A 12,054-nucleotide genomic window follows, 5' to 3' on the forward strand; every position below is an offset into this window, starting at 1 on the left:
GGCCAACCCATATCCCTTAATCTAATGTTTATTCAGCCACTGATCAGTGAGGACTATTTGCAGCTAAGCTAGTCCATGCCAGAGAAGCTGTCTCAGTCTCCTACTGGTGGCAAAGGAGCAGCAGTGGAAAGCATTCTACCCTTCTATCATTGGTCAAGTGTTGCTTCATACATGTACTCATCCTATCAAAAGCTTAAGTGAGTTGGTATGCAGAATGGTCCCAAACATGCATACAAAGGCATTTTCAAAACACTTACAAGAAGATACTTAAAATAACAACTCTTCCTAGCGCACTGCTGCAATGAGGAGGGTTATCACTGTCTCTGCTCTTCAAAGACTGATATCTGAAATTTCCTCCCCATTGCAGTCCTGCACTGGGAGGAGAGGAATCTCGCCCCCACCCCAATGCTGAGGAGGAAGATGGGGGCTGGCAGTCCACTTCAAACCACTTGGTGGGCTTGACATAGACTCTGGGTTCGTTGCCCCTGTCCAAGAGGGTTTCAAAGAAAAAAGGTAAACCATAGCTTGAATTGTAATTTTTGGTCAATGTGTTAATATTTTTAGTGCCATTATAAAATTTGTTGTAGAGGACATGTAGGAGCATCACATTCCTACAATACTGCTTAACCACTTTATTACTTAGAATGTACCATTGGTATCACCTGAAGGGTGATTTTCTTAGGTAGTCCGACATCACGTGGGATATAGCGCCATCTAGCATCCGAAGGCAAGAATGGATTGAAGTCAAGACCTGGGGCATCAAGCCCCTCCCACTCTAGTTCATTCGTGACGAGACCGAAGTGAGAGACATATCTGAAAAGACAGAAAAGGCCAACGGGCCTAACAGCAAGGAAACAGTGTCCCAAAACATGACCCAAAGATTGCAAGCATATTAAACAGGTCCAAATTGGTCTTGACTTGGTAAAAAAGTTTAAATATTATAACACTGAAGAATAATAAGTGGTAAGGTAGCAAAAAACCCCAAATCCTCCAAAAAGGGAGGGCCGTGATGTCGGACTACCTAAGAAAATCACCCTTCAGGTGATACCAATGGTACATTTTCCTTAGGTAGTCCGACATCACGTGGGATGTACCAAAGCAGCCCCTAATAGGTAGGGACCGCCTCTTGGCTACTTAGCAGAGATAACCTGTTGTAAAACACGCCTCCCGAATGAGGCATCAGCAGAAGCGTAACGGTCTATCTTATAATGTCTTATGAAAGAATTTGGGGTAGACCATACAGCCGCTCTGCAAATCTCTGCTAGAGAAGCATTGGTTGTGAAGGCAGCCGTAGTGGCAGCTGACCTAGTGGAATGTGCCGTTATGTTACGAGGCACTGGCAGCTGAAGGGACTCATAGGCCAATGCAATACAGGCATGCAACCAACAAGATAACGTAGAGCTAGACACCTTTTGCCCCAGAGTATGCGGGTGAAAGGATACAAATAAGGAATCCGTCGACCGTATGTCCTGGGTGCGAGACAGGTAGGTCTTGAGGGCCCTCCGGACATCTAGCGAGTGCCAGGCCTTCTCGAGCGGATGAACAGGATCCGGACAGAACGAAGGCAAAACAATGTCTTGGTTACAGTGGAACGCCAAAATGACCTTGGGACGGAAGAAAGGATCTAGACGCAGTACCACTGAGTCCTTATGGAAAATACAGAGATGGCGGGCCGAGGACAGCGCCCCCAACTCTGAGATTCTTCTCGCCGAGGTGATCGCCACGAGGAACAGGACTTTGAAGGCCAAAAGACGTAAAGGCACAGATCGAAGGGGCTCAAAAGGAGGGCGCTGCAGGGCTTGCAGGACCTTCGATAAACTCCACGAAGGAAAGTGATGACAAACTGCTGGCGACAGTAGGACGGCCCCCTTCAAAAAATGTTTGACCAGTGGGTGTGAACCCATAGGAATAGTAGGAGACGCGACGGAGAGAATAGATGAAATGGTGGCGGCGTAAGGTTTCAGTCCCATCTTCAGGCCTCTATGTAAAAATTGCAGTAGATGTTGAACCTTGGCCTGAGATGGTAGAACGTTTTGAGAGTCACACCAACTAGCGAAGGTAGACCAGGTGCTCTGGTAGACCCGAGAGGTCGACTGCTTTCGAGACGCGAGAATTGTGTCCACAACTTCCTTAGACAGTTCCCAATGAATCAAATGTCCGCGTTCAAATGCCACGCTGTCAGATTGAGCCATTCGGGATCCGGATGCCAAATCGGGCCCTGAGATAGAAGATCTGGTCTGAGTGGCAACCTCCAAGACTCCGTCACTGAAAGGGAGAGCAGGTCGGAGAACCACGGCCGACGAGGCCAGTACGGTGCTATCAGGATCAGATGGGCCCTTTTGCGTCGCAGCTTCCTGATGGTCCTGCCCAATAGCGCTATCGGGGGGAAAGCATATAGGAGGCCTGCTGGCCACTGAGTCAACACTGCATCCGTCGATTCTGTGTCGTTGTCCAGATACCTGGAGAAGTAGCGAGGTAGCTGGTAATTGTGACTGGATGCAAACAGATCCACCGAGAGGATGCCAAACCGTCGTTGGAGAAGGCTGAACACCATGGGGTGTAGCTTCCATTCTCCCAGGATCACCTGTTGTCTGCTGAGCCAGTCGGCTGCAACGTTTAAAACACCTTGGAGATGTTCTGCTCTCAGTGAAAGTAGATGTATTTCAGCCCATTGGAAGAGTTGAGACGCTTCCGCCTGGAGGCACCGTGACCTGGTGCCCCCTTGTCTGTTCAGATGTGATTTCACACAAGTATTATCCGTGCAAATCAATACGTGGTCCAGAAGGAACAAGGGTTGAAAACGCTGAAGAGCCAGATGGACCGCTCTTAGTTCCAGCCAGTTGATATTGTGACTTGCTTCCGTGTTGGACCACACTCCCTGAACATACTGGGAATTGCAATGGGCCCCCCATCCGGACAGACTGGCATCTGTGGTGAGTATGGTCCTGTCTGGTTCTCGGAATGGGGTTCCCAGTCTGAGATTTTTGGCCATAGCCCACCAATGGAAAGAGGTCCGCAGAGATGGGTGTAGGTGGACCGTACGGTGGTTGGATGTGGCAATGTCCTGTTGGAAAGGGAGTAAGGCCCACTGTAAGGGTCGAGTGTGGTGCCGAGCCCATGGCATGATGTGAATGGTTGACACAAACATTCCCAGAGCCCTTGCCATAAGCATTAAGTCCACCCTCGAACGACATGCGAGGTGTAGAGCCATCTCTGTGATGGCCATAATACGATCTGGTGACAAAAAGACCATGGTCTGCGTGGTGTCTAGAATTGCACCCAAATGTTGTAATCTCTGAGTTGGTAGTAGTTGACTTTTGTCGTAGTTGACCAGCCAACCATGGGTGCGTAGAGCCATAAGAGCAGAGTGAACATGAAAGAGGGCCAAATCTCTGGAACTCGCTCGAATCAACAGATCGTCCAAGTAAGGATAAATGTGGACTCCCTGGAGGCGGAGATAAGCCACCAGGGTTAGCAGCACTTTGGTGAATACTCGCGGGGCCGACGAGAGACCAAAAGGCATTGCTCGATATTGGAAGTGATGGGGGCCGAAGGCAAATCACAGGAAATGTCTGTGGGTTGGACAGATGGGCACATGAAGGTAAGCTTCTTTGAGATCTATGGAAGCCAGAAAATCCCCTTCGTGTAGCGCCTCTACAATTGACGCCAGGGACTCCATCTTGAACCGTTGGTATTTCACAAAACGGTTGACAAATTTGAGATCTAGAACAGCCCTCCATGACTGATCTCGCTTGGGAACTGCAAATAGGAGGGAGTAAACCCCTTGTGCTCTCTCCTCCGGTGGTACAGGTTCTATTGCAGCTATGTCGAGAAGATGGGTTATGGCTTCCCGCATGATCCGGCACCTGACTCAAACTCTGGGTAGAGTGGATGGAATGAACCTGTCTGGAGGGGTCAACCAAAATTCCAGTTCGTAACCATGGAGGAAAAGATCTCTGACCCAAGCGACCCGTGTCAGACATAACCAGTGACTTGCAAACATTAGCAATCTGCACCCCACAGGGAAAGCGTCAGTATTGTCTTCGCTGACGAGCTCTCCTGCCATAAGTTGAAGTTGAGGCCCCTTGACTTCCCCTGTTCTGTGCTCTGGCTTGGAAACGTTGCCTGTTCCAGGATCCCCTGGAGGAGCGGAAACCAGAAGATCAAAAGTTGCGGCCTCGCCCTGCAGGCCGCGCTCCTCGAAAGGGCTGAAAGGAGCGATATGGGGTGAAAAGTCTGAAAGCCCTACGATCCTCTCTCTTAGAAGTGGCCAATATTGGTCTTCGGCTGTCTTTAGGGTCTACCAAGACCGCCTTGAGGGCTTCGTCTCCGAAGAGTAAAGACCCAGAAAAGGGTGCTCTAGACAAGTTGCCCTTGGCCGTAGAATCAGCGTCCCAGTGCCTGAGCCAAAGGGTATGCCGAGCTACCACCTGTGAGGCTAGAGCTCGCGCTCCCAGCTGGGTGGCATCCAGTGTGGCGTCGGCTACGAAGGCCGCTGTCTTGTGTAATTTTACCAGGCACTTGCGGAGCTTGACAGGGTCTGGTTCAGGATCATCCAAGAGTTCGTCTAGCCACATCATAGCCGCTCTTGAAAATATGGAAGCTGAAGCAGACGCCTGAATAGTAAAGGCAGTAGTCCATGCGGCGTTCAAAGGGGTCCTTTAGTTGTGATTCCCCTTGCTTTGGAAGGAGCGAGCGCGAAACCAAACTGGAGACTGGCTCGTCGATGTCTGGAACAAACAAGCGATTCATAAAGTCCGGGTCCAGTGCATAGAGCCTTTTGGCCATAATGGAAAAGCGGCGTGCCTACAGAGGATGATGCAGCTCTTCCTTGGCCAGTTTGCCAATGGGGTCCGGCACAGGAAGGTAATGATCCAATGATTTTGGAGACTTAAGGACTTTAGCCCCTTTCATGGGGGGAGTGGTAGATTCGGGCTGTGTAGTTTGAAGGCCCAATGTGCCCAAAGCTCTGCAAGATAGCGGAAGAAAGTCGGCCGCATCAAATAGGCGATATGAGGTGTCCTCCTCGAAGTCTGCCTCGTCACTCCACTCATCCCCTTCAGCTTGAAGAGAATAATCTGGGTCCTCCAACCCAGGGATGTCATCTTCAATCTCTAGCAACGTCAAATGGGTTGGGCGAGGGGAGCGGTACCACATCAGAACAGCCACATGGGGCTGGGGCACAGGAAGGGTGCTGTTCACTGTGCTGAGTCAATGGGGCTGTCTGGACTCTCGACTGATCTGAGAAGAGGCTTAGGATATCTTTCAACTGCATCAGGAATTCAGGAGACACCTGCAGTCCTGGTACAGAGGCAGGTAGTTGCCCTGATAGCGGACCAGCAGGCGGTTGTGTTTGTGGAGGAACAGCAACAGTGGGCTCACTGGTCTGGAGCGGCAGGCTGGATTGTGAGTGGCAGACCCCAGGCTGGTCAGGAAAACCCTCGAAGTCATCCTCAGATGACCCAGCTGGAGAGTGAAAGAGTGCTGTCAAGTGCTCTTGGTTAGCAGCTTGAGAATGTGGCACTGAAATGTAACGTGTGTTTTTGGTGGCACTGAGGCGAGACAGGTGTTTAGTTTCAGCCACGGCCTTGGAGTGCAGCCTGGGCAGTTTTTGATTTGCAGACTTATGATGCGAGGACTTGCAGGGTCTCTTAGCCGCTGCTGAATGTGTATCTGAGTGTTGATCCGCCATTCTGAGCGCCCAGCAATGCTAGATAGATATATAGATATAGATATATATATATATATATATATATATATATGTAAATACCAACACACGCACAGAGGTGGGGGGTGCAGTGTGGCGTACAGTTCCAATATGCAGCTGCAGCGCAGATAATTTCAAGGTGCAGTCCAAATATGCAGTTGCTGTGCAGAGGCACTTGTTGTAAAAATAAGTCCTACAGGCACTTGGATAGCCTGACTAAATAACTGTACAAACAAGTGAAGGAGAACAGAAAGGGCGGGAAAAATGGACAGATCAAAATGGCGCCTGCGAAAAAGGGCGGGTTCTAGTGCTCCAGAAGGCCTATAATGGCCGCGGTAGGAGTCAGGCAGACAGATAGGGGAGGAGGAGCAAGAGTGAGCTCCAAGCGCAGCAAGTGACGTGCTTTATAATAAAGGCTGCGAACTGGTAAAAAAGAGCCGGGGGGGTCCTCCCACGGCCACCTGAAGAGCCTCAAGGCAGAGAAATGCCAGCAGAGGAGCCGCGAAAGCGAGCTCCAACCGCTACTTGCTAAGGGAAGCAGCTGCCTTTCGCCGCAGCCCAATAGCAGTCCCTGCCGAAAAAACGGTTGTTAAAGGAGCCGCAGCCGCGGCTCCCTGCAAGGCAAAAAACAATTAAAAAGGCAGCAGCCGCCGAAAGCAGTTGTTAGAGGAGCCGCAGCTGCGGCTCCCTGCGAGGCAAAAAACAATTAAAAAGACAGCCGCCGCATGAAGGCGGCGGCCAGGCAAAGCAAGGGCTGAAGAGAGAGCCGCAGCCACAGCTCTCAGAAAGGCTCGTCCAAAGGGAGAGGTGAGCCCAACAAAATCAGTCGTCGCCTGTGGAAGGGAGACCGATGGAGAAAAAAACAGGGAAAAAACGGGCTGAAGAGAGAGAGCCGCAGCTGCGGCTCTCAGGGAAGGCTCATCTCAGATAGACGAGAGCCAAAAGGGAAAATGGCAGCCGCCGGATTCCCCAACAAAGGGACATAACGTCCCAGATATATAAAGAGAGGGTGAGGGAGAGAGGAAACAAGAAGAAAATTACAATCCCACACACTCCAACTTAGCTAGCTAGCAGATCCAAAAGCCTCGAACGAAGGAAGGCAAGAATGAACTGGAGTGGGAGGGGCTCGATGCCCCAGGTCTTGACTTCAATCAATTCTTGCCTTCGGACGCTAGATGGCGCTATATCCCACGTGATGTCAGACTACCTAAGGAAAAGTTGAGAGGAAGGCTGATTTGATTTAGTGGCTTGCAAAGGTTTACAATCTAATAAGTACACATGAAGGGAGAGAAAAGAAAGGGAAGCAAATGTAAATGCTCAATTTATTAATAACCATTTCTGACAATATGCTAGTTCTTGATGTGCACTGAAAAAACCCTGGTCATAGGAATTTCGACAGTGTAACTTCAGAGCTGCAATCTTGTATGAGTTCACAGCTCAGATGTTGCACTGCTTATGGAAGGAGACCACTTGAGGGAATCTTTCTAAGCACAAGTCTGGTGCTTGTATGTTGCCTGAACTGATTTTCTCTCAGTTGTTTCAGTAATTATTTCTAATCCACTAAGTACAACTAAAATGACAAAAGAAAAATGGTGAAAATCTTCACTTAGCATATGGCCTGAAAATGTAATGGCAAAAGTCAGTTCTCTTCCTACTTTGCCTCTTTATTTGTTTCTTTCTTGCACATCTTGGGGCATTGTATTTTATACTGTATTTATATTGTATTTTATTGTATTTTAACGTGTACGTCGCCTAGAGTGGCTTCGGCCAGATAGGCGACACAAAAATTAAATTTATTATTATTATTATTATTATCCTACCTTCTGGTGAACAGACTGCAGGAACGTCAGAGAGGATTCCCAATGCTGCTGATACCAGTCTGCTTCCATTCTCTGATAACAACTGAGGTTTTCCAGTTGTAATTCCGGGACTACCTGTTATCTTCGGGTTAAGCTGAGGCAACTGTCTTACAAGAATGCACACACACATCTCCAGGGTTGCAAAGACTAAGGACTTCCCAGGTATCAGTCCTCCTGTGTCTTTGCCTTCTCCAAACTCTGGCAGTGTTTCTTTCTCTTCAGCTCCATCATCAACTAAAATGAAAAGAGGAAGATATATAGCAGCAAGTGCCCTTTTGTTGATAAACATTTACTCCTTGAAGCGTTATAAACAGCATCTGGCTGCATTGTTCTAGTTCCAATGTATACATGAACAAAATGACACAAACTATTAGCCACTGATACAGCAAGGACAACTCATTCATAGAAACAGGCTTAGGTGTGCAGATGCCCTTTTTCCATGAAGTGTACAAGAGTGCTATCTGGGAGATAAAAAAATAAAATAGTCTAGCCTGTAGCACCTGGGGTTTATTTCTAATTATGTAATATTTTTCTAAGTGTTACACTCACCATGAACACTTCAGTGCAGGTGCACAGCAGCAGTGTTTGAAGCATTCACAGCAAGCGGAGTGGGCAAGTGAGGCAGGTGGCTAAATAAGTGAACAGCAGTGTGAAGGCTTGGTGATCTGGGGGGGGAGGAGGCTTGGTGACCTGGGGAATGGGGAGGGCCCTTGGCAACCTGGGGGAAGGGGGGGTTGCTGCACAAGGTGCACAGGGGTGGAGCCCCTAATAGGTATACAAAGAACTTTCTGTATACTTCTTTCCATCATGAGTGACCCCCAAGTAATTTCATACAACAAGACAATGTCAAAAATCATCATAGTGATGCAATTAAAATATCAATAATAAACAACAAGCACACACTATGCTCCTGTACCACATGTGCACTACTAGAGAAGTAACGAGTCCTGTCAGAGCTAACAGCAGTGATAATGGGTAGTACTCAATGCTAGTCCTATGCAGCGTAAACTCATTTAAATTAATAGACATGACTAACTTAGGGTCATTAATTTCAGTGGATCTACTCTGCATAGGACTTAGTTGAATACAATCCAATGTATTCAGAGGTGAAATCCTTGCATGCAAATTCAGAGGAAACTGGTCCTATGTGCATTCACAAAATATATGTAAATGTTTTTGTGGGTTTTTTAAAACTGCATTTAACTTGGGGATTGCTGCTATCCAAAAAATACATTTTTTGATACGGTAAATTCTTAGATGCCTTGAGTTCTTCAGAAAGTAGGCAGGATATAAATTTTAAAATGTAACTAACTAAATAAAACAAGATGCTCATTTGCATCCATGAGGGGATAGAAACCTGCTGTGCTTTTTAAAAGGAAGATTTTCCCAGCAGAAAGCCTGTCATACATGCCGTGAAGGTGTTTTCTAAATCATTTACAAGGCAATGCAACATGCATTATTTATTAATATAATGCCATCTATGTAGATGGTGCTTTACAAAGAACAGGTTTGATAGGTCTCTTCCTCAAGGCACTTAAAATCTAAAAACAGACACAAAGGAAACAACAGAGGCAAAATAAAGTCAATGTGGAAAGAATACACAATTATTTCAGTTGTATGTACCTACATTTCTCCTGCCATGTTAATACACATTTTAAAAACAGAACTCCATGATACTTAATATGCATCATAACCTCCAATTTAGCTTCACTCCTGCTATGGCTATCCTACAAATTCAGACTAGTTTAGACCCAGTTTTACTGCTGTGCTATTGCATGAGGATTAAGAACATATGATTACTCCTTGGTCACACCAAAGGTCCATCTTGTCCGGCACCCTCTTTCCCCACAGTGGCCAACCATATAGATGCCTGCAGGGAATCCCAGAAGCAGGACACGAGGGCAATAGCTATCTCCCCAGCAGCTGGCATCTAGAGGTTCATGATGCCTCTGAACCCGGAGGCAGTACACAGCCCTCTTGACTAGATGCCATTGGCAATTTTAATCAACATGATTTGACTAATTCCCTTTTAAAGCCATCTAAGTTGGTGGCCATCATCATATCTTGTGGTAATGAATTCCATTATTTAACTGCACTGCATGAAGAAGTACTTTGCTTTCTTTGTCCCCGGTGCTAGAAATCGTAATCTTGTGCGAATATTGAGAATATTAGACAGGTGTAACTCCTTCTCAGAACTACAGTTTTGTTAGGTTGTTTGGGGAGAAAGAAACAGTTAAACTGTTTCGGTTGTAGAGTAAAAATGCCTTCTGTTAAAACAAGCTATATTAATTTTAACACATACCATAATTAACAGCTATGCTCATTGTCAAAAGGAAAATGAGGGATGGCTTAAATTACCACCTCTAACTAAAATAAATCCTATACTGACCCCAACCACCAACCTCGATCCTCAGAAAGACTTTAGTGTAGGACAAATATGGAAATAAATTAGGAATATAGGTTCAAAGTATACTATTGGCATTAATAACCTCTAGATTGGACTACTGTAATGCACTCTACATAGGGTTACCTCTGAAGACGGTTCGGAAACTTCAGCTGGTGCAGAATGCTGCGGCCAGAGTTCTTACTGGGACAAAAAAATTTGATCATATAACACCTGTCCTGGCCCAGCTGCACTGGCTACCAATATGTTTCCGGGCCAGATTCAAAGTGTTGGTTCTTACCTATAAAGCCCTTAACGGCATCGGACCGCAATACCTGGCGGAACGCCTCTCCCGCTATGTACCTACCCGGTCGCTGCGCTCGACGTCGAAGGCCCTTCTCCGTGTCCCAACGCATAGGGAGGCACGGAGAACGATAACTAGAGCTAGGGCCTTCTCAGTGGTGGCCCCCGAACTATGGAACGCCCTCCCTGATGAGATACGCCTGGCGCCTTCTTTGCTATCTTTTCGGCGCCAGGTAAAGACCTACCTCTTCGCCCAGGCATTTTAAAAATTTTAAAATTTGAATTTAAAATTGAAAATTTTTAATTATGTTTTATTGTGTTTTTGTATTTTAACCTGTTTTATTATGCTGTACACCGCCCTGGGAGCTTATTGCTATAGGGCGGTCTAAAAATGTAATAAAATAATAAATAAATAAATAATAATAATAATAACAAGAAAAATACCTTCTGCACTTCTCCTTTTTTCTTTGACATGTTCCTGAGCTGCAAAAATAATCTGTTGAACAACCTCTACAGCAGCAAGTTGAATATCAGGGGACTCTCTTGTCAGTATAAGCCGATGCAGAACATTCAGCAGCTCAACACTCAGTTCCTATATAAAGAGAAAAAGGCAAAGCTTTTTAATTAACTTTTACCACATCACATTTCATCCTTACAATAATCCTTAAGGTAGGTTAAGATGAGTGTGTGAAATTTGCTCAACTTTTCCCATTTTGCTTCATGGCTGGTGACTTGAGTCCAGGGCTCCATAGTCCAAGGCTCTATCCACTACACCGTCACATGTGTTAGAAAAAATGTTCCGCTATCCACAAAAGTGCCTCATTGCTCTGATGCAGATTTCCCTTGGGAACCAGATACTGCGTGGCAAACAAGGTTGCGCATCTTTCACTGGTGCTGCTCCATTCCTGGCTGGAAGGTTTTGCACCAACTTCAGTTATCTACTTTTGTCTGTTTTACAATGTTTTGAAACCCCAGTAGATGGCTTCCTACCACCAAACAAAAATACACTGCAGTGCTCTCACTAAGTACTAGAGGATGGTCTGAAGGTAGAACATGTGAGTTCTACTAAAGAGGCCTGGCAACCTCAAAAATGGAAAGAAGGTTTCCCAACCCCACTCAGGCAACAAGCAATCAAGGAAGAGGAGTCGTAAGAACAGATTTGACCACTCAATATAATAGAAAAAATACAATACTGAACAGTACAACCAAATATATATCTGACATATATCATTGTGCTGAAAATAGGTTGAATATATGGATAATAGCTGACAAACTTATACTCTGAGTACGCCCACTGAAATCAATAGGCATAAGTAACATAAACCCATTGATGTCAATGGGTCTAACTCTCCATATGAATGACTTTAAACCTCTCTCTCACACACACATACACACACACACACACACACAGAGAGAAGTGTGTTAAGTCCGTCATATTCTGAAGTAATACTCCACCATCTGAATTCTTTAACCGGGAATTGTCAAACATCTATTATTCTTTATTTTAAAATTTATACATTACATTGTCTGCTATCAAGAGGCACCTAAAATCAGTGTATAAGCCATCATAAAACCATAAAATACAAAAATAAGCAAGGACGTATTTTAACAGCACAGGAGTGCTCCTACAGTTAAGGCAAGTGGCAAAAACAAGGTTCCTTCCATCATTATAAGCCTCAAAATTCTATAGCTTACAAAATGGCATCTGTTGGGCTAATAATTTGGCATACACAGTCTATCTGGTGAGGCCTATCAAAGTGCCAAATTTCAAACATATCCAATAAAATTCCCACAGATACAAC

General features: G+C 45.9%; 1 protein-coding gene across 5 annotated transcripts in view; it reads right to left on the reverse strand.

The window, feature by feature from the left end:
- The window catches only part of HEATR5A (HEAT repeat containing 5A), a 144,875-nt gene that overhangs the window by 16,055 nt on the left and 116,766 nt on the right, over nucleotides 1–12,054 (reverse strand). For all 5 annotated transcript variants that reach the window (XM_061611594.1, XM_061611591.1, XM_061611593.1 and 2 more), the window contains 2 exons: nucleotides 10,697–10,844; nucleotides 7,528–7,800 (listed from right to left, as the gene is read on the reverse strand). In XM_061611594.1, the coding sequence (XP_061467578.1) occupies nucleotides 7,528–7,800; nucleotides 10,697–10,844 (421 nt within the window). The remainder of the gene's footprint in view (nucleotides 1–7,527; nucleotides 7,801–10,696; nucleotides 10,845–12,054) is intronic.

The sequence above is a fragment of the Rhineura floridana genome, chromosome 2, assembly GCF_030035675.1.
Source record: "Rhineura floridana isolate rRhiFlo1 chromosome 2, rRhiFlo1.hap2, whole genome shotgun sequence".
Taxonomy (NCBI): domain Eukaryota; kingdom Metazoa; phylum Chordata; class Lepidosauria; order Squamata; family Rhineuridae; genus Rhineura; species Rhineura floridana.